Source organism: Polypterus senegalus, chromosome 11 (genome assembly GCF_016835505.1).
Source record: "Polypterus senegalus isolate Bchr_013 chromosome 11, ASM1683550v1, whole genome shotgun sequence".
Lineage (NCBI taxonomy): Eukaryota > Metazoa > Chordata > Cladistia > Polypteriformes > Polypteridae > Polypterus > Polypterus senegalus.
Window position 1 is genome coordinate 156,990,495 of NC_053164.1, and position 22,469 is coordinate 157,012,963.

Consider the following 22,469-nt stretch of genomic DNA (forward strand, 5'->3'; position numbering starts at 1 on the left):
GGATTTGTAAATTAGTTGTTCAGTTTCTTTAGTTGTCAAGAGGTTTAATTCTGAATGTAGAGCCTGCCTCCTCCTATGTAGAGTCTCGCTTGGTAGTCTGGCATGTTCTTCATCTATTTTAGTAATTTCGCTTTTTATCTCTGCTACTTTCTTGGCTCGGATTTATTTCTGTGGGAAAGATATGAGATAATCTGTCCTCTTAAGAAGGCCTTAAGAGTTTCCCAGAGTATTCCTGCAGAGATCTCGGGGGATGTATTTGTCTCTAGAAAGAATTTGATTTGTTTGGATATAAATTCAGTACAATTCTCGCGGGGTAAGTGTATGGGGCTTAGCAATTTTAGCTCCAAGATCATAGGTGCATGGTCAGAAATAACAATAGCATCGTATTTGCAAGATTTAATCTTAGGCAAGAAGTTATTGTCTATAAAGAAGTAATCAATCCTTGAGTAGCAATGATGTACTGGTGAGTAGAAAGAATATGTTCTTGAATTTGGGTTTAAAAACCTCCAGGGATCTGATAAGTTGTGATCAGTTATAAACTTTGTAATTATCTTTGCGGTGTTAGATGCCGTTCCCCCTGTGGAGGAAGTCCTATCTAAAAGTGGATTTAGAACACAATTAAAGTCTCCAGCCATTATAACTTTATGAGTGTTCAGATTGGGAATGGATGCAAATAAATTTTGTATAAATTCCTTATCATCAACATTAGGTGCATAAACATTTATCAAAATCATTTTACAGTTAGATAAGTCTCCCATGACCATTACATATCTCCCTTCAGGATCCAATACTACATCTGATGCTACAAATGGTACAGTTCTATGTATGAGAATTCCCACCCCTCTAACTTTCTTCGTAAAACTAGAATGGAACATTTGGCCAGTCCAGTCTTTTGCAGCGGAACTGATCCTTGCTTAGTAAGTGGGTTTCCTGTAAAAATACTATTTTAGCATTTAGACCTGTTAGGTGAGAGTACTTTCTTTCTCTTTAATTCGTGATTCAGGCCTTTAACATTCCAGCTTACGAAGTTAACTGTCCCATCATGGAGACACTGATTCTGAGTTTTTGATGTCATTTTATAGTCTTATTATAATTAGATATTGAGAGGATAGATTAGGTATAGATTAGGCCTGCTCTCTTTCTCTCCCCCCTTAACCCCCACCCTCCCTTTTTGCCTCCCCAAGTGAGGCTAAAACCCACAGTCCCTGTCCCTTTAAATATATATATAGTCTTCAGCAATTTTAGTGCATTAAGATGATACAACCAGATATATATATATATATATATATATATATATATATATATATATATATATATATATATATATATATAGAGAGAGAGAGAGAGATATTATTGATATATTATTATATATGTATTGAGCTTATGTGTACTGAATCTAGATCCAAATGAATTCATCCCATATCTTAATTTGAAAGATATAAGTTTATGCTTATTTAATGGCAGGACATTTTTTCTGCGTTCTAAAAAATACCACTGGCAGATTTACAAAGGAAATGAATGAGTCCAGCCATTTACCTCTGCATGTATTATGTTATAGCTATAATGAAATTCCTGTGAAAATTTTTTGTTCTGTTTAGAAACTATCTGATGGTTCCAGAACATTATGCTCTGACAATGACTGAACTAATAATCATTTCAACATAACCTTACTCGACACTTCTCCAGTGATGTGTAAATGTGCAAAATTATATTTTATATGATTCCAATACCACAAATATTCATGGCAATAACTACAGTGGCTCTTTTCAGTTTTTCTACTATTTCCATATGGTACTGAAGTAATGTTCTAAAACATTTCTTAACTATTTCTGCTGTTGTCAGATTAAGGTGGCTTTTTACCCAAATATTTGACTGCTGCCATGATCTAAATTTTATCAGTCCACCAGCCTTAGTAATGTAATGCTTTCTAGCTTGCTTTTCATTAAATTCCACTATAATTTTATGTCCGAGAAGGTTTGACTGGCTGAATGTGCAACTAAAATACACCAGAAGTGTTGTTCACTGTTGATACTAATTTTAAAGAGAGGTGTGCCATTGGATCACTGAACAGGTAAGATGATTTTGTTCATTGATGCAGAGAGAATCTTCACTAAATCACAGAAGTTAAACATATTTTCACAAACTGTGTGTGTCTATGTTTCTTATGCTTTTGTGACATATGATTCAATATGCAGGTTTCAAAGAGAAATCTGATCTCTCCCTAAAGGAGTGGCTGCTGCTACTACTGAGTTTGAGGATGTTGTTGATTTTTTAATGAACCCAGTGGTTGAGCAGCACTAGAGTAGACTTGCAGTTAAATTAAAAGTAAAAACATGTCTTCACTTCGTTCAAAAGTGTTCATTTGAGTCTTATGAATATCACATTAGCTTTAGTAATAAAGGTGTAATTTTCTGCCATTATAAATACTGTAGCACTACACCAGTGATCATCTGTGCCGAGTGCCAATGGACTCTTGCTCTTTTGTGTAATTAAATGTCCTTTAAAGAACGATTGCCAGTGTCACAGTAGTTGAAATTAATTTAAAACTGTGGCAGGCTTGCAATTTTTCTATGCCTCACTAAAGCTGACACTATCAGGGTTAGAGGAATAATTGCCCTTAGGACAGGGGTGGGCAGCGTTGGTCCTGGAGGGCCGCAGTGGCTGCAGGTTTTCGTTCCAACCCAATTTCTTAATTAGAAACCAATGATTGCCAATCTCAGACCTTATTTGATTTTATGGCTTATTACTCTGCAATGTAAGGTTCTTATATCTGAGGATATCATCCAAAAATGATTTGAAGCCTAAAAAGGATCATTTTCAGTCTATTAAGTGTTTTATTAAATCAAACAGTGCATGATGAACACCCCCAGATGTAAATGGAAACAAGCGAGATGGAGAACTGCTGGGTGCTTTGTCATTTACATCTTATTGTTAATAAGGAGCCATTAAAGCACTGAATTCAGCTGTTTACGGTTTAAATAAGGGTGGGGAACCTTAACAAGCAAGACCACTAAAATGAAGCATCAAAATGTCACTTGAGCAATAAGAGCTTCATCAGCAATAATTGACTTCTCATTAAGAAACTGGGCTGGAACAAAAACCTGCAGCCACTGCAGCCCTCCAGGACTGGCAATGCCCACCCCCTGCCTTAGGAGGAAACATAACCATAACAGAATTAAGAGAATGTACTTGTGGAAATGGGCTCACAAAAGAAAGTTTAGAGTATGTGCCTAAAGTAGACTAGATTATTAATGACATGTTATAAATTCCAGTACAGAAGAATAATATAGTATGGTATTTACTTTATTGTTGGATAACAGTTACCACACTTCTGAGCTCCAAATTTGATTTAATATGTTTTATATCTAATATATAAGCAGTAATTTAACATTCCCTTTCACTGCATATGGGATAGCGCAAAGCTTTGAAACAGTCATACTGCTTACAATTTTTCAGTGACATTTGAAGCATTGGATGTCATCTGTCACGTGGCTGTAAACCTTCGATACAAGCTGCAATATACTGCTTTATTAAACTGATACAAGCTTTGAAGCCTCAGTGTCAAATCTTCCATTCTTAGTGTTTTTTTAAATGTATCACAACTGCACTATAAGTTAAAAATAGTTTTAAACCAATTTCTTGTGTTTAATCTAAACATTAAAAAGTATCTAAATCAATGAAATATAATTTTGACGTTACCTGAAATCTTAAATACCAGCATCATTCAATTTACTTTACCTTGTAAAAGTCATTGCAGTCATAGTTTAACAATTTGTAGAAGCAAAGGTTATTTAAGGTGTTTACTCAGTTTAATACGTTTAAGTCTCTTATGTTCTTGTATGTGCTTTATGAATATATTGTTAATAAAACGCACAATACAAGAAAACTACACAGTAAAAGAGTTCAGTTATATACTGTAAATTTTTGAAACAAAGTATAAAAGAGCAATTTTTCAAATACAAATAAAGTTTAAATAATATAATCAAATCTTTGTTTATGATTTGTTTTCATATTTTACACAAACAATTTGTACAGTATAACTTAATTCTAATATTTTCTCTATCTGCAAAACAACCAGTTTACAAAATTCTCAGTAACATTTGTGTTGCTACTAACCAACATCTCGAAGCACAATCAGGAATTCTTCTTCCTGGAGGCCATATGCATTTGAAGATTCTTCCAGCACTGTATAAAGACTTCCATAAGGACAGTACTCCATAACAAGCACTTTGTTTCTTGTGCTGGTCTAAATTTATAGGGAGAAAAAAATCAACACAAATATTTAACTTTTAAAAATGAGCTAAAAGTTCATGTATTTAGCTAAACATATTCTTTAACTGCACATGAGGCTGCATGTCTTATCCCATTTGGACAAAGCTGGCCGCACTGTAAGCATTATGTCTTTTCATTTCTTGAGTGCCTTCAATACCATCCAGACAACTCTGTTAAACAGTAAGCTCATAGCTATACAGTTTGATGAACCTGTGGCGTCCCAGACAATGGACTATCTTTCTGGAAATCTTCTGTTTGTAATGTTCAAGAACTGCATCTCCAATGTACTGTAAATGTGAGGATCACTGGATCTGCCCCATCTCCCTTTCTCTTTACATTGTATTAGAGATGCTCTAGTTGATCAGAAATCAAAATCAGGTAATGTTCCCTAAAAAAGACTTGATCGGTGATTGGTAAATTGGCTAATCAAAAAACCTGATCTTTTCAGCCCCAGATTTTCGAAGCTTTACAGTAATTTAGTTGTAGTGCTCCTTTACATCAGGTAATACAGCATTTGAGACAGCATGTGTCTCTTCCTTTTTTTTTTTTGGCAACAAAAAGTCGTCCTGTGCTTTTAAACAAACGACAAGAAAAACTACTTAACAAATTCAGACCTTTTTATTTTGTCCTTTAAATTAAAACGGACACCACTACAGTTTGTTTTAAGTGCAGCAGCTTACATTTTTAATTGGTAAAAGAACAAATAAAGAGTTTGTATTTGCTGCTTAGTAAACAATAGACATGTTAGCTTTACTGCAAAATACAGGGTGAACCAAAAAGAAGTACCACATTTCAAATGTTTATTCTATAAAAACGTTACAAGATAAAATACATTTTATTATGACACAACTAATGGTATACAAAATAGATTTTTTCACTGTGTTTTAAAAATGACGTCTTCAAGGTGGTGGCCATCATTGGCGGTAGATTAGTTGTGCCGATTTCTGAATGCTCACATGACTCATACAGCCATTACAAAGGGAATAGCAGTGATTTTGTGGCGAATAGCATCCTTAAGGGCTTCAAGGTTTTGAGGTCATTGTATGTATACCTTTGACTTGAAGAAAGAAGAAGAAATCACATGGAGCAAGATCAAGCAAATGTGAAGGCCACCCAATATCGTCGCGCAGGGAAATCAACTTTCCCGGAAACATCTCCCACAAAACTTGTATGAGCTGTTGATCCATCCTGTTGAAACCAGGCATCCACCACATCCATTTCTTCAAGTTGGGGCCACAAAAAGTTCTCCAGCATTCCCATGTAACGTTCTGAAGTGACATTGACCATTGCTCCCCCCTCCTCAAAAAAGAAGGGCCTACAATGTCAAATTCAGCAACGGCGCACCAAACTGCAACATGCTCACTGTGCAGAGGTCTCTGATGAAGTTCATGAGGTTTGGTTTTAGCCCAATAGTGAAAGTTTTGCTTATTTACGCACCAATTCAAATGGAAATGTGCCTTGTGTCTGCACATGATGATGGCATCTTTATGAACGGTTTGCAAAATGCTCGCACATAATTCTCTATGGCTCTCCCAGTCTCTCTCAGTGAGTTCCTTCACTACCATCATTTTGTATGGATGGAAATTAAGGGTCCTTATGCAAAATTCTCCTCAAAGACATGTTGGAAATCCCTAAGGCAGATGCATGTTTGTGCGCCGAACATCAAAGAGACCGCAAAATTGATGCCCTTACAGTTTGGATGTTTTCAGGTGTTCATAAAGTGCGGGGACGGCCTGGAGATTTTCTGTTCAATGTTGTATCCGTCAGTCTAAATTTAGCTATCCACTGAAGAACTGCTTTCCGATTTGGGACGTCACCATTAGGAGGAATACTGAAGTGCACTGTGTAGTGATTATGGATTCATTGTTTTTGAAGAAAGCTTCAACAGCAAAAGAACAGTGTGCAAAGGACCAAGGCATGTTGCCAACTGAAAACTACAAGGGATCGCTTATCAAAGGACCCCCACCCTAACCCACTTAGTTGCCTCTACCTCACACAACTTAAACAACTTATAAACATTTGATACATTTGTGTCTTTTTTTAAAGATGTGTACTGTGTTTATTATTTGTGTCATACCATATTCATTTTAATAAGAAACAAGTAGTACATTATTGAAATGGTAAACCATACTGTATTTTATAATTACACCATAAGAACTGTGAATGTCCAGCTGATACACTGAAAAAAAAGAAACACAACTTTATAAATATAATAAATGTATATTTTAACAGTTGGAGTGCAATTAATGATTAAAAATTATTAAAACCTGTATATTTACATTTAAAGCAGTGTTTAATTGCCAATATTAATTAATCTGTTGATTGTGTGAGAATATATAATTTTTGCTTTTTTTGTCAAAGAAAGAAGTCAAGCAAAATGACACCTTTTATTGGCTAACTGAAAAGCTTAAAATATGCAAGCTTTCAAGGCAACTCAGGCCCCTTCTTCGGGCAAAATGTAATTCAGAAACTGGAAATCCCTGTGTTTATATAGACACTAGGACAAATACAGCATTGGAAAACCTTTATGTGAGATGTAAAAAATTAATACACCTCTCTAGGCTAAGATTAATTTAGCAAGAGAGAAGAACAATGAATAGTCAAGATCTTTTGATAACTGTCCAACAAAATCTTTTGAAGTTTCTGATGAGTTTTTCAATACAATGCAGATCTGTAGTCAGATTGTCTGGGACAGTCCAAGAGATGCAAACAATCCTCATATCTGGCCATAAAACTCTTGTCTCTATTTTAAACCATGTGTTAAATTTTAGAATGAGTTGCTACAGGAACATCTGTGTTGCCATGCTTAATGTGGAATCTGTTTAAGTCCATTCTTTGGCAGAGTGTTTGTCCAGTTTCTCCCACATAGAGTGAAGTTTCGGGACATTTCATACAGAGAATTAGTTAGACCACATTAGATGATCTGCAGGAAAATGATCCCTTTATGTGATGTTCTTGTCGGCAGTGTGGTAGGAATGCACAATCTGTACCATAAATGTAAGGACACGTTTTACATCTTTTCTGTAGGCAGGGAGATATACCATATCCTGTTGGTTTACTTAGGTACCTTCAGACAATTAGTTGCTGCAGGTTTGGTGGTTGTCTGTATGCCAGGAGAGGTGGTTCTGGAAATACATTTTTCAGCATTTCAGCATTATTTAGCATTGGCAGAAGGTCTTTTATAATTTTTTGAAGTGCTTCAATGTTTTTTGTTAAAAAAATTAGTGAAAACGGGTTTTTTTTAATTAAGCCTTGTTTCAGAATTACAGAAAAAAGTAACAATATGACAGCTTGTAATTATAAAAATATTTTTTTATGCCATATGTTTTATGGATATACACTTTAACTAATACAATGTGTACAAATACAGTATATGTATTTTAAGGAAATCTTATTTAAGTATTTTTATGCTCACTGAACAATAAGCCTACAGAATTTAATTTTGTTAATAAAGTATAAACAGTTAACAACTGTGGTCTATATTTTACTTATAAAAATAACCAAAGGTAACACTTTATACAGTATATAGAACATAAAGCTTCTATGCCTCTGCAGTACTATGTGTTATGCAGGAGCTTAGTGTAAAATGACATGGTATGCATAAAAATGATGTTAAAGTGCAAAATAGAATTTGCACCTGCTGAAGCCTCTGTCACCCAGCCTATACCCATCAAAGCCAGTGTCTGGACTTTCACATATCTACTGGATATTTTATTTAATCCCACCCCTAAGGTTGTACACTATACAGTACTGTCATTGGTTACTGCACCCTAAATATTTCTAATAAAGTAAACAGACATTAACACTAGAATTACCAAAGTCTACGAAAAAACTCCTAATTTCTGCCCACCTTAAATCCCTTTACTTTTTTGCTGCACTTTAAGTAAATGTCATAATTCACAAAGAAAAACTGAAATTTTAAGGGAACACATTTTTTTCATGCAAAGAGCATCACAATTACTGCAATACTGATCATTTTACAGACTGCATGACTGAATCCCAGGGACAATGAGACTGCAGTACTGCAGGGTGTCACGCTTGGGTCACAGAATTGCACAGAAACACAGGAGATTGTAGAGACAGGAACTTTATTCAAACACTTCAAACAAACATGTCTCTTTCAGAAGTAAAATGAGTTCAGTATGCAGTTAGTTCTCGATTAAAGAATAGCCAAACATCATAGGAGAGCACAATGGGAGCGGGACCTCCAACTGGAGCAGAGGATGTCTGGGGGAGGAAAGAGAAACAAAGCAATCAGCCGAAAAGGACTTGGCTGTTCAGGCTTTTAAGTATGCTAAGTGTTGTGTGAAAAGCATATCACGCGACAGAGCAGCCACAAGTAAGCCCAGCAAGTAAGGGAGCAATGTGAAAGTCTATCAGCGATTTGTAAGAGAGGTTTTTTGAGGAGCATCTGTGTCTTCTAGGGGTGCATTCAGCCCCCCTGCTCACAAGGAGCTGGCAGTGGTCATGAGCTGGCTGCTCAACGAATGTATGCCACTGACTGATCACCTCCTGCATGCTCGCAAATAGCACTGGGAAACGACCATAGCCGGTTGTGGTGGTTTAAGGTTTAAGAGGAACAAAACAGAAAACACAAGAACACTCAGCTGGAAATGCATCACAGTCAATCAGCAGCAAGGAGAAATGAATAACGCTGTAGCGTTCCGGTGTCACTAAGATTCACATCATTGATTTATTTATTTTTATGGTGGAGAGTCCGGGGACGCACCCAGTCTTGGCCCGACCTACACACACTCACAAACAGAGACAAAAACAAAGCAAACCAGTAATCAAACAGCAAATAAAGAATGTAATGAAAACAAATAAAATAAATGAAAACAACAATACCACTCCTGTTCCACTTACAGCAATTACATATTAAATATAACAAAGCATAAACAAAACACACACAGTAAATGGCAACGGATGAAATGTGATAATGAAAATAGATAGTTCAGAGATCCACACGTTGAATGGGAATGTAAAGATGGCCCTACTGCTAGTTCCTGAAATGATGAAGAGGTTGGATAGGTTCAGGAGTGCTCCTTTCTTTGCAGGGTGGTCATGAATCCACTTACAGTCCTCATGTACGCAGGCAGACGGCAGACAATCCAGACGCCAACCACGAAACGATCCAGGACAAGACGAATAAGTACAGGTAACGCAACAGAAGGCAGGCAGAGAGACAGGAACTTGAAACACAAATTACAAAAACTTTTTTTTGCTTTTGGTCACCGGCCCCCTTTTTAAAAGCCGCGCTGACATCCTTTGACCAACAGCCCCAGCACCCTCAGCAGAAGACCAATCAGAGCCACTGCAGGGACTGATGGGAGTTGCAGTTTCAAATTTTATTGGCTACTTTCACCATCCCAAGCCACGTTTTCCCCTGCAGTATTGCCACGAAAAAAGCCATAAAAATTGTGGAGGATATTTGCGGTTTCTGCTAACAATTAGTAGATAGGTTCTAAGGAAAAATCCGTGAATGACTGAAGATGCGAACTCTGAACCGCAACTTCGCGGGGGTCTATTGTATATTTGTCTCTTTCTTTTTTTTACCCTGTGTTGTGTTGACATCATGGACCCGAAGTCATGAGCTTATTAAGTGCGAGTAGGAACACGCAGGTGGCCGGTTGCTGTGTGCTACAACATGCTTGACCTGGCGGCGATCAACGCACATGTACTGTGCAAGGCATGCACGAGGGCCACTGAGAAAAGAAGAGTGTTCTTTGCTCACCTTGCAGAGGAACTTTGTCATTGCTTCTTACAAGAAAAGGCGATGGAAGAAGAAAAAGAGGTTACAACATCAACAAGCTTCGGTTCCAAGACCGCCGCTTCCCCCAGGAAAGCAAACTCAGTCAGTGTCAGGTGCCCCTTCAATGTAATTGGAACCACAGAATAGACAGAAGTGTGTACATTGCAACAGGTACACATGTCGGAAATGTAGGAAGGAAGGTTCCTGGGTGTGTGGAAGCTGTTAACATTTGAATTTGATGATTGTATATTGTGCAGAACTGACCTCTCTGTATTATTCTTTCCTCTGCATGTCCAGGAGTACAAACGAAATGCCACCATACACCAAAATGAGGAGATTGGGCAAGATTGGGGGTGGGGTGGAAACCATGGTCACTGACTACAACTGCAAGAAGGTATGCAAATGAATATGAATAATACTGCATCAGTGCCACAATGTTTTCCAAAATGTACATATAGGTCATAAAATGAGTTATTCCCAATATCATATACTGTATACCTATGTCTCTGTGTTTAGTGTCAGTGCGGCTTTGACATCATGGACCTTAAGGTGCATACTAATTCAGCGTGAGCAGGAACACTCAATAAAACTAATTAAAAAAATTCAAGGGACAACGAGATATCAAGAAGGCAGATACACCAGCATTTGTATGTCAGCTTTTATCCCTCCAGATCAGAGAATGTCCAGTTCCATTGTCTCAAAACACCACTCACATCTATAGTTATTCCCAGTTTCAAATAAAAACTAAAGTGTCAGATCTGGGGTGGTGGTGGGGAGGTCATATCGAGAGAATAAAAATGAAGAAAGAAAAAAATGCTAACTTTTAGAAGTACTATAAATTTACACCGGCTATTACAGACACAAAACAAAAGTATGTTTTTACCATATAATATAAACAATAAAGAGCAGTTCACTACTCAAAACAGTAATGAGACACCCAGGATCAAACCCGCGGCCTCTTGATTACAAATCAGCAGTTCTTACCGCTGCACTATGGAAGCTGTCATATTATACATGTACCTTTTGTGAAAGTGTTTATTTGATTTATCCTCTAAAACTCCAGCTCCTCACTCCGAAATAATCAAGGCTTAAGCTGGGAGAACCTCTTGCCCTTTCTGCGGCAGTGGGAGGGATACCAGGCTATATCCAAACAAAACTGATGTGAATAAAGGCAGAATTGACAAATACCACACAGAGAATATCAGGGTTAGGATCTCAAGTTAGGATTCTTGAGATGTCAGTAAGCACTGCTAAACTATTCCATCACTGTGTCAAACAATTCATATTCCACTATCCATTTTCTGACCATGCTTATTGAAATTCAAAGTTTCAGAAAGCTAGATTCTGTCCCAAAAATACTAGCAATAAACCTGAAATAACAAGTGAAAACTAAGACAGGCAGTAATAAAGCTGGAACTCTGATTAAGGAGCACTAACCATTGTATCAGGTTACTATACTGAACAGAATACGGAATTGAATTAAATCTTTCTAACTATCAAATTATTCATAATGAAAAATTATAAATTATAGTAATTAAATGCTTAGTTATTAGAGCAATCAAACTATCCATCTAAGAATGTACCAGTTGTATCCATATTCCACTATACTTTTCAAAATCTCAGGCTAAATAATAGACTATAATATTTGCAGTACAAATTGCTATTTCAAAGTGTCCAGCATAAAGCCAAGCGAGCTGTACATTGCATCTAGGTCTGTAGTTTTTACAAAGAAAACAAAAAAAGTAGAAATCTCTGCTAAAACCTTTCATAAAAAAACAATTTAACAGAATAACAATATGGTATACCTGTCAGTCCTAGAAATATCAGCTAATTCCAGAGACAACAGCAACAAGAGTACTATTCAGCATAAGCAGCAATAATATAACATCATAGAAATATTTATCATAACACCTATGATGCTGCTGACATCCCCAGTGTACAAAATATAGAAATTTAATCAGTGTCTAGTCTGACAGTATCTAAAAGCCCACTGCATGAAAACATTATAAAAGTTAAAAATATAATACCAGTTAAAAATTTCAAAACACCTCAGTTTTATCAATTTTTCTTCAAATTTAATCAGGTGAAATGCAGTGAATAACCTAAAATGGTGACAAGGTAAGCGATAAACTGCCAGAGGTTTAAATTTAAAGTTTAGGCTAACTAAAACTGAAGAAAAGGAAATTTCAGAATATTACAAATGAGCCTTCTACAGGGAACAGCTAATAGGGTTACAACCTATAGATGTTTTGCAGCAATTAAAGTAAATTTAGCCTTGCAAGTTGTACAGGTGTCCCAACTTCTGTTTATTACTTAAAAATCCTCTGTCATGCAAAAGGACTAGACTTGCCAAATGTTCCATTCTTCCTTTACAAAGAAAACTAGAGGTGTGGGAATTCTCACACATAGAACAGTCTCATTTGTAGCATCATATGTACTATTAGATTCTGAAGGGAGATATGTGATGGACATGGGTAACTTATCTAACTGTAAAATGATTTTGATAAATGCTTATGCACCTAATGTTGATTATAAGGAATTTATACAAAATTTATTTGCTTCCATTCCCAGTGTGAACACTCATAAAATTATAATGGCTGGGGACTTTAATTGGGTTTTAAATCCACTCTTAGATAGGACTTCTATCACAGGGGGGACGACATCTAACACTGCAAAGATAATTACAAAGTTTATAACCGATCACAACTTATCAGACCCCTGGAGGTTTTTAAACCCAAACTCAAGAACATATTCTTAATACTCACCAGTACATCATTGCTACTCAAGAATTGATTATTTCTTCATAGATAATAATTTCTTGCCCACGTTTAAATCTTGCAAATATGATGCTATTGTTATTTCTGACCATGCACCTCTGATCTTGGAGCTAAAGTCACTATGCCTCGCAGATGGCATCTCAACCCGCTTCTATAAGCAGACGAGAATTGTACAGAATTTATATCCAAAAAAATCAGTTTATTCCTAGAGACAAATACATCCTCAGAGATTTCTGCAGGAATACTCTGGGAAACTCTTAAGGCCTTCTTAAGAGGACAGATTATCTCATATCTTTCCCACAGAAATAAATTAGAAACCAAGAAAGTAGCAGAGCTAAAAAGCAAAATTACTAGAATAGATGAAGAACATGCCAGGCTTCCAAGCGAGGCTCTACATAGGAAAAGGCAGGCTCTGCATTCAGAACTAAACCTCTTGACAACTAAAGAAACTGAACAACTAATTTATAAATCCAGACATCATTACTATGAACATGGAGAGAAAGCTAATAAGCTTTTAGCTCAACAAATTCACAAGCAAGAAGTCCGCAACGCAATCCCAGTAATCACCAACACGAACAGAGACAAAATCATTGACAACAAAAATATAATGCACATATTTAGAGACTACTATAAATCCCTATATTCTACTGAGTTTAAAGAAGACAACACACAATCTAATGCATTTCTGGATACACTACAGATACCACAAATAGCCACTTTTAGTGCGGAGGAACTTGATAAACCTCTGGCGTTATCAGAATTACTAGATGCTATAAAGTCACTTCAAGGCAGGAAAGCAGCAGGCCCTGATGGCTACCCTGCAGAATTTTATAAGAAATTCTCCGCTCAGCTAGCTCCCCTCCTATTAGCAACATTTACAGAAGCCAGAGACAATCAAACTCTTCCTCAAACTTTTAAGCCAAGCATTAATCACCGTTTTCCAAAACAAAATAAGGACTTATTACAATGTGCATCATACAGACCAATTTCACTTTTGAATAATGATGTTAAAATACTCTCAAAAATCATAGCTAGAAGGATGGAGAAAGTGCTCCCCTTGGTAATATCACAAGATCAAACTGGATTTATCAAGGGTCGACACTTATCTTCAAATCTTCAATGCCTGTTTAATGTAATATACTCACCAACTAAGTCAAACACCCCAGAAATATTATTATCATTGGATGCAGAAAAAGCATTTGACATGATTGAATGGAAATACCTTTTTACTACATTGGAGAAATTTGGGTTTGGCCCGAACATTTGTGCATGGATCAAACTACTGTATACCAATCCAGAAGCTTCAATTTGTATCAACAACATTTGTTCAGACTACTTTAAACTAGAACATGGTACCAGACAAGGATGCCCCTTGTCACCGCTGCTGTTTGCAATCGCCATTGAACCACTGGCAATACACTATTGAAATGCTGATCAGATAAAGGGGATTATCAGAGAAGGACTGGAACAGAAAATTTCTCTATATGCAGATGATATGGTACTGTATATATCAGACCCACAAAATTCTGTGCCTGCAGTCTTAACAGCACTCACAGAATTTCAAAAGATCTCTGGTCTCAGAATTAATTTGAATTAAAGTGTACTCTTTCCAGTGAACTCACAAGCATATAATATTAGATTAGACACCCTACCTTTTATCATTGCAGAACAGTTTAAATACCTAAGGGTAAACATCACAAGTAAACATAAAGCTCATTATCAACAAAATTTCGCTGTCTGCATGGAAAAATTTAAGGAAGACTTGCATAGATGATCAACCCTTCATCTCACTCTAGCTGAAAGAATTAACACTGTTAAGATGAATATTCTTCCTAAGCTCCTTTTATTTCAAAACATCCCAATATACATCAATAAATCATTTTTAAGCAATTAGATTCAACAATAACCTCATTTATTTGGAACTCAAAACATCCACGTATCCAAAGAGTGACCCTACAAAGACAAAAGGCAGAAGGTGGCATGGCTCTACCTAACTTCCAGTTTTATTACTGGGCAGCAAACATACAAGCTATAAAACCTGGACACAAATAGATGAACATACACAGGCTGGTCCCAATAGAAGTAAAATCCTGCAGTACTTCTTTATATTGCCTGCTCTGTGCCCCAATAAATGCAAGTTATCGGCAATATACTAATAACCCAATTGTGCTTCACTCACTTAGAATATGGAACCAATGTAGAAAGCATTTTAAGATGGAGAAGCTTTTATCTGTGGCACCTCTGCAAGAGAACCACCTCTTTCAACCTTCACAAACATATGCAGTTTTGAATATCTGGAAAAATTTGGGATTAACTTGCTTAGAGATCTTTATATAGACAACATCTTTGCATCCTATGAACAATTACATTCCAAATTTAACATTCCAGCTACACATTTCTTTCACTATCTTCAAATTAGGAACTTTGTTAAACAGAACCTTCCGATTTTCCTCATCTTGCACCCTCGTCCATGCTGGAAAAAATATTGCTCAATTTCAAGGACTTAGACACCATCTCTGCAATATATAAAATTATTTTACAGTCCCTCCCTTTCAAAGATCCAAGAGGACACTGGGAAAAAGATCTCTCAATTAATATATCAGAAAAGGAGTGGAAAATAGCAATGCAGAGAATTCCCTCAAGCTCCATATGCGCAAAGCATACAATTATTCAACTCAAAATTATATATCGAGCACATCTGTCTCGCTAAAACTCTCCAAAATGCTTCCAGGGCAAGATCCAACCTGCGAACGCTGCAATTATGTCCCTGCCTCAGTGGGTCACATGTTTTGGGCCTGCACCGTTAACATCATTCTGGACCAAAATTTTTAATTATCTTTCAGACAGCCTTGGTCTCACAATCCCTCCTAACCCATTAACAGCTGTGTTTGGGGTTCTTCCAGATGGGTTTAAAGTGGAGAAGGACAAACAAACTGTGATTGCATTCACTACACTTTTGGCACACAGACTTATTTTGCTAAACTGGAAGAATCCTAACTCTCCTCTTTTAAGTTAGTGGGAAACCGATGTTTTATACTATTTGAAATTGGAAAAAATCAAATACTCTGAGGATCGGTACAGATTATTTTCAAAACATGGCAGGATCTAATCAGTAATATTTTAGAATAAGCTCTTAAAGCACAGAGGAAGCAATTATTTATGTATTTCTTTTTCTTCTCCATTCATCTCTATTGGCTTATCAAACTCATCAATTTAGGAATGTTTACAAGCCTTAAGTTTTACTCTGTTGGCCATGTTCTCTCTCTCTCAGGGGTGGGGGATGACTTGTTCTCAATCCTACTTTTGTAAAAATTGATTGATTTGTATGGAATGATTGCAATAAAATTAATAAAATTTCCAAAAAAAAAAAAGCTAAATCCTCTGTCAGTCTTAAAGCAGAGTTGGAACAAACTGTGTTACTACACCCTTTGATGTAGTACCTGGACAATATTACAGTGGAATAGAACAATTAAACAATGGCAAATAAAAAACAAGTCAAGGAATCATTAAGTGCATGAACTTTTATTCAGATTTATAATTCATCAAAGTAACCACCTTTTGCTGATGATACTGTTAAACTATGGTAACTCTTTTGACTCAGAATGCCAGTCACTCTGTACAAGTCACCAACTCTGCCTCCAGCAATGGAACCCCAGACCATCACACTTCTTCCTACATGTCACACACTGAGGAACCATCCTTTCACCAACTCGATGGCATACAGATGCCCTGTATGATGAACCAAAGGTTTCAAATTGTGCTCAATCAGTCCATAAGACTTTCTTCCAGTCTGAAGTAGTCCACAGTCGGGAATTCAAGGCCCTATTTTGTACTTTAAAAAATGTCTCTTACTGCTACTCACCCTGTCAGATCTGCAGCACAATATCTCCTCTTCACAGTAGAAACTGAGTCTTGCTTATTTTGACAACTATTAAGCTGTTCAAGAAGTGCATCTTGTGTAAAATTTTGCCAAAAAGGAATATGCGGACAACAATACAAATTTTCATGCCGGATCGGTCGAGCCCCGGGTTAACAAGTAACAGTACTGTTAGCCAACAGGGTGCTCGAGAAATTGGGCTATTGTTGGCCAAAGAAGAAGGAGAAGAAGAGGGGGAAGACATGTCTGGAGGCAGGAGGAGAGAAAGAAGGTAAAGAGAGTGGAACTGACGGTAGGATCTTTGAATGTTGGCAGTATGACTGGTCAGGGGAAAGAGTTAGCAGATATGATGGAGAGAATAACGGTTGATATATTGTGCGTGCAAGAGGCTAAATGGAAGGGGAGTAAGGCCAGGTGGATCGGAGGTGGGTTCAAATTGCTCTATTGTGGATAGGAGAAATGAAGTAGGGGTTATTCTGTAGGAACAGTTTGTCCAGAGTATTTTGGAGGTGAAAACAGAGTCAGACAGAGTAATGATTATGATGCTGGAAATTGGAGGTGTGATGAATACGTATTTTAAGAAGAGGGAGGAACATAGGGTGACATACAAGAGTGGAGGAAGGTGCACACAGGTAGATTACATCCTATGCTTAAGAGCCAATCTGAAGGAGATTGAAGACTGAAAAGTGGTGGCAGGGGAAAGTGTAGTTAAGCAGCATAGGATGGTGGTCTGTAGGATGAAATTGGAGATCAAGAAGAGGAAGAGAGTGAGGGCAGAGCCAAGGATCAAATAGTGGAATTTGAAAAAGGAAGACTGCAAGGTTAAGTTTAGGGAGAAGGTGAGACGGGTACTGGATGGTAGTGAAGAATTACTAGACAGTTGGGAAACTACAGCAGATGTAGTAAGGGTGACAGCAAGAAGGGTGCTTGGCATGACATCTGGACAGAGGAAGGAGGAAAAGGAAACCTAGTGGTGGAATGGGGAAGTACAGGAGAGTATACAGAGGAAGAGGATGGCAAAGAAGAAGCGAGATAGTCAGAGAGATGCAGAAAGTAGACAAGAGTACAAGGAGATAAAGCACAAGGTAAAGAGAGAGGTGGCAAAGGCTAAAGAAAAGGTGTATGATGAGTTGTATGAGTGGTTGGACACTAAGGAGGGAGAAAAGGACCTGTACCAATTGGCTAGACAGAGGGACCGAGCTGGGAAAGATTTCCAGAAGGTTAGGGTAATAAAGGATAAAGATTGAAACGTACTCGCAACGAAGGAGAGTGTGTTGAGCAGATGGAAAGAGTACTTTGAGAGGCTGATAAATGAAGAGAACGAGACAGAAGAGTTTGGATGATGTGGAGATAGTGAATTGGGAAGTGCAACGGATTAGCTAAGGAGGAAGTAATGACAGCTATGAAGAAGAAGAAGAATGGAAAAGCCATTGGTCCAGATGACATACCTGTGAAAGCATGAAGGAGTTTAGGAGGGATATCAGTGTAGTTTTAACCAGATTGTTTAATAGAATCTTGGAAAGTGAGAGGATCCCTGAGAAGTGGAGAAGAAGTGCACTGGTGCCGATATTTAAGAATAAGGGGGAAAGAGTAGTGGAAGCTAGGTTAAGAAGTAAGGTGATGATTAGTGAGCAGCAGTATAGCTTCATGCCAAGAAAGAGCATCACAGATGTGATGTTTGCTCTGAGGGTGTTGATGGAAAAGTATAGAGAAGGCCAGAAGGAGTTGCATTGCGTCTTTGTGGACCTGGAGAAAGCATATGACAGGGTGGCACGAGAGGAGGTGTGGTATTGTATGAGTGAGTCGGGAGTAGCAGAGAAGTATGTAAGGGTAGTACAGGATATGTACGAGGGAAGTGTGACTGTGGTGAGGTCTGCGGTAGGAGTGACGGATGCATTCAAGGTGGAGGTGGGATTACATCAGGGATTAGCTCTGAGCCCTTTCTTATTTGTAGTGGTGATGGACTGGTTGAAAGACGAGATTAGACGGGAGTCCCCGTGGACTATGATGTTTGCTGATGACATTGTGATATGTAGCGATAGTAGGGAGCAGGTTGAAAAGACTCTGGAGAGGTGGAGATATGCTCTAGAGAGGAGAGGAATGAGTAAATGAGAGGGAGGTCAGTGGAATGGTGAGGATGTAAGGAGTAGAGTTGGCGAAGGTGGAGGAGTTTAAATACTTGGGATCAACAATACAGCGTAATGGGGATTGTGGAAGAGGGGTGAAAAAGAGAGTGCAGGCAGGGTAAAGTGGGTGGAGAAGGAGTGTCAGGAGTGATTTGTGACAGATGGAGTGACAAGAGTGAAAGGGAAGGTCTACAGTACGGTAGTGAGACCAGCTATATTATATGGGTTGGAGATGGTGGCACTGACCTGAAAACAGGAGACAAAGCTGGAAGTAGCAGAGTTAAAGATGCTAAGATTTGCATTGGGTGTGACGAGGATGGACAGGATTAGAAACGAGTACATTAGAGGGTCAGTAGGACAGCTGGGAGACAAAGTCAGAGAGGAAAGATTGCGTTGGTTTGGACATGTGCTGAGGAGAGATGCTGAGTATATTGGGAGAAGGATGCTAAGGATAGAGATGCCAGGCAAGAGAAAAAGAGGAAGGCCAAAGAGAAGGTTTATGGATTATGGTGAGGCAGGACATGCAGGTAATGAGTGAAACAGAACAAGCTGCACAGGACAGAAAGATTTGGAAGAAGATGATCTGCTGTGGCAACCCCTTACAGGATCAGCCGAAAGAAGAGGAAGAAGAAGAAGTTAAGCTATTCTTGAAGCTGTTGTGCTGTGAGGCGCCTATCATGCAAGCTGGTGACCATCAAAAACTTGTTCTCCGATTGGGTTGTGACTTTGGATCTGCCAGATCTCTTCCTATCAGAGTTTCTTCCAGCTCTTAACTGCCTTTGGTTTGTGTAGGACACCAAACTCACAGGTACTTTGATTTTTTTTTTTTTTGCAATTTTTCTAAATGAAAGGCCTATATTTCTAAGTGTAATAAAGTTCTGCCTCATTTAATTTGTTAACTTCCATTTTCTTTTCAATATTACTTGAATTTACAACTTTTTAGGGTGCAGAGGTTATAGTAACACAGTCTGTTTCAACTCTGCTTTAAGACAGACAAAGGGTTTTTAAGTAATCAACAGAAGTTGGGATACCTGTGCTAATTGTTTGCTTCAACTTGCATTGTTTAAATTTACTTTGAATTGCAACCTGTAGGTTGTAACCTATTAGCTGTTCCTTGAAGAAAGCCCATTTGTAATACTCTTAAATTTCCTTTTTTCAGGTTTTGCTAACCTACAGTTGTGCTTGAAATAGGGGTGGGCGGTATGACCAAAATTCTATATCACTGTATTTTTCTAAATTATCCCGGTTTCACGGTATTCAACGGTATTTTTTTCCCCATGCATGAGTGGATGTTAACCACATTTTCCACTACAATTACTGGCTAAGAATAATCTATTCCACTGTCAAGAGTATTGTACATTGTACAAAAAAAAAAAACATTTTAATGTGCACACAAGTATTAATACAGTTTTGCATTGCCCCATAAAGTGATAGTTTTCAATGGGGTGGCACTAATGGAGAAGGTATCACATTGCATGACAGATGCTGTCAAAATATAGAACCTTTTTATTGAACAAATTTTGCAAAAACAAACTATAATTTTGACAACATATTTTCAACCATACAAAGAGGCATTTAGTAAAGTATCCAGAAAATTATCCAAAATTATCCAAATTTATTTAGTAAAATATCCAGAAGAGCTTGTCAAAAATTGTATTGCACCGAATATATCTTAGAAAAGGAATAAATACTAAATACTTTTTGTAAACCAACTACACTTTCTGTTAATGTTAACAATCTCTGTCCACTGACACGTTAAAGTGACTTTTTAAACAACTTTATCATCATTAAACTGCATAATATCTAAACTAATAAATAATAACAATTAAAAAAATAATAGTATTATTACTGATAGTTGCACTATTACTTAAAGACTTCAAGCCGAGGTGCATTACACAGTATTCACCAAATTAAAATAAAATAAAATGAGTGCAACTTGGTGATGACAACTTTACAAACTGAACCATCATTTAGGCAAACTGCATTAATATGGACCTTGCCTCAAGCTAAGCTATACTGGGAAGAAAAAATCAAACTATATGTCGAGAACAAAGTCAACATTTCCACTTTATTCTTGCCGTTTATGTTGAGATTAAAGTCGACATTTCCATTTTATTCTCATAGTTTCCTTCATAATTAAAGTAGAATGTCGTAAACTAAACTTCTTCCTAAAATCAATGTTTAATCAATTACTTAATTTACCCTGTCATAAATTAATGCAGCGCATTAAATGCTTTGTGTTACGTTCCCCAACCCAGTGGTTAATCACTATGCTTCTTAAACTGACTTCATCTGCACTTAGAGAAGACAGCAATCACCATACAGAATCCATTCACTTCATGATATTCCTGCTTTCTAAAAATTTAGAATGCTAATATAAATATATATACACTCACCTAAAGGATTATTAGGATCACCTGTTCAATTTCTCATTAATGCAATTATTTAATCAACCAATCACATGGCAGTTGCTTCAATGCATTTAGGGGTGTGGTCCTGGTCAAGACAATCTCCTGAACTCCAAACTGAATGTCAGAATGGGAAAGAAAGGTGACTGAAGCAATTTTGAGCGTGGCATGGTTGTTGGTGCCAGACAGGCCAGTCTGAGTATTTCACAATCAGCTCAGTTACTGGGATTTTCACGCACAACCATTTCTAGGGTTTACAAAGAATGGTGTGAAAAGGGAAAAACATCCAGTATGCGGCAGTCCTGGGGGCAAAAATTCCTTGTTGATGCTAGAGGTCAGAGGAGAATGGGCCGACTGATTCAAGCTGATAGAAGAGCAACTTTGACTGAAATAACCACTCGTTACAACCGAGGAATGCAGCAAAGCATTTGTGAAGCCACAACACGCACAACCTTGAGGCGGATGGGCTACAACAGCAGAAGACCCCACCGGGCACCACTCATCTCCACTACAAATAGGAAAAAGAGGCTACAATTTGAACGAGCTCACCAAAATTGGACAGTTGAAGACTGGAAAAATGTTGCCTGGTCTAATGAGTCTCGATTTCTGTTGAGACATTCAAATGGTAGACTCAGAATTTGCCGTAAACAGAATGAGAAAATGGATCCATCATGCCTTGGTACCACTGTGCAGGCTGGTGGTGGTGGTGTAATGGTGTGGGGGATGTTTTCTTGGCACACTTTAGGCCCCTTAGTGCCAAATGGGCATCGTTTAAATGTCACGGGCTACTTGAGCATTGTTTCTGACCATGTCCATCCCTTTACGACCACCATGTTCCCATCCTCTGATGGCTACTTCCAGCAGGATAATGCACCATGTCACAAATCTCGAATCATTTCAGATTGGTTTCTTGAACATGACAATGAGTTCACTGTACTAAAATGGCCACCACAGTCACCAGATCTCAACCAAATAGAGCATCTTTGGGATGTGGTGGAACGGGAGCTTTCTTGCCCTGGATATGCATCCCACAAATCTCCAACTGCTAGATGCTATCCTAGCAATATGGGCCGACATTTCTAAAAAATACTTTCAGCACCTTGTTGAATCAATGCCACGTAGAATTATGGCAGTTATGAAGGCGAAAGGGGGTCAAACACCGTATTAGTATGGTGTTCCTAATAATCCTTTAGGTGAGTGTGTATATATATATATATATATATAGATAGATAGATAGAGATATAGATATAGATAGAT

At 37.6% G+C, this 22,469-nt stretch overlaps 1 protein-coding gene across 2 annotated transcripts in view; it reads right to left on the bottom strand.

Annotated features, from left to right (window-relative positions):
* tbk1 (TANK-binding kinase 1) overlaps positions 1-22,469 on the bottom strand; it is a 242,608-nt gene that overhangs the window by 141,597 nt on the left and 78,542 nt on the right. For both annotated transcript variants that reach the window (XM_039769963.1, XM_039769962.1), the window contains exon 4: positions 4,117-4,246. In XM_039769963.1, coding sequence (XP_039625897.1) covers positions 4,117-4,246 — 130 coding nt within the window. The remainder of the gene's footprint in view (positions 1-4,116; positions 4,247-22,469) is intronic.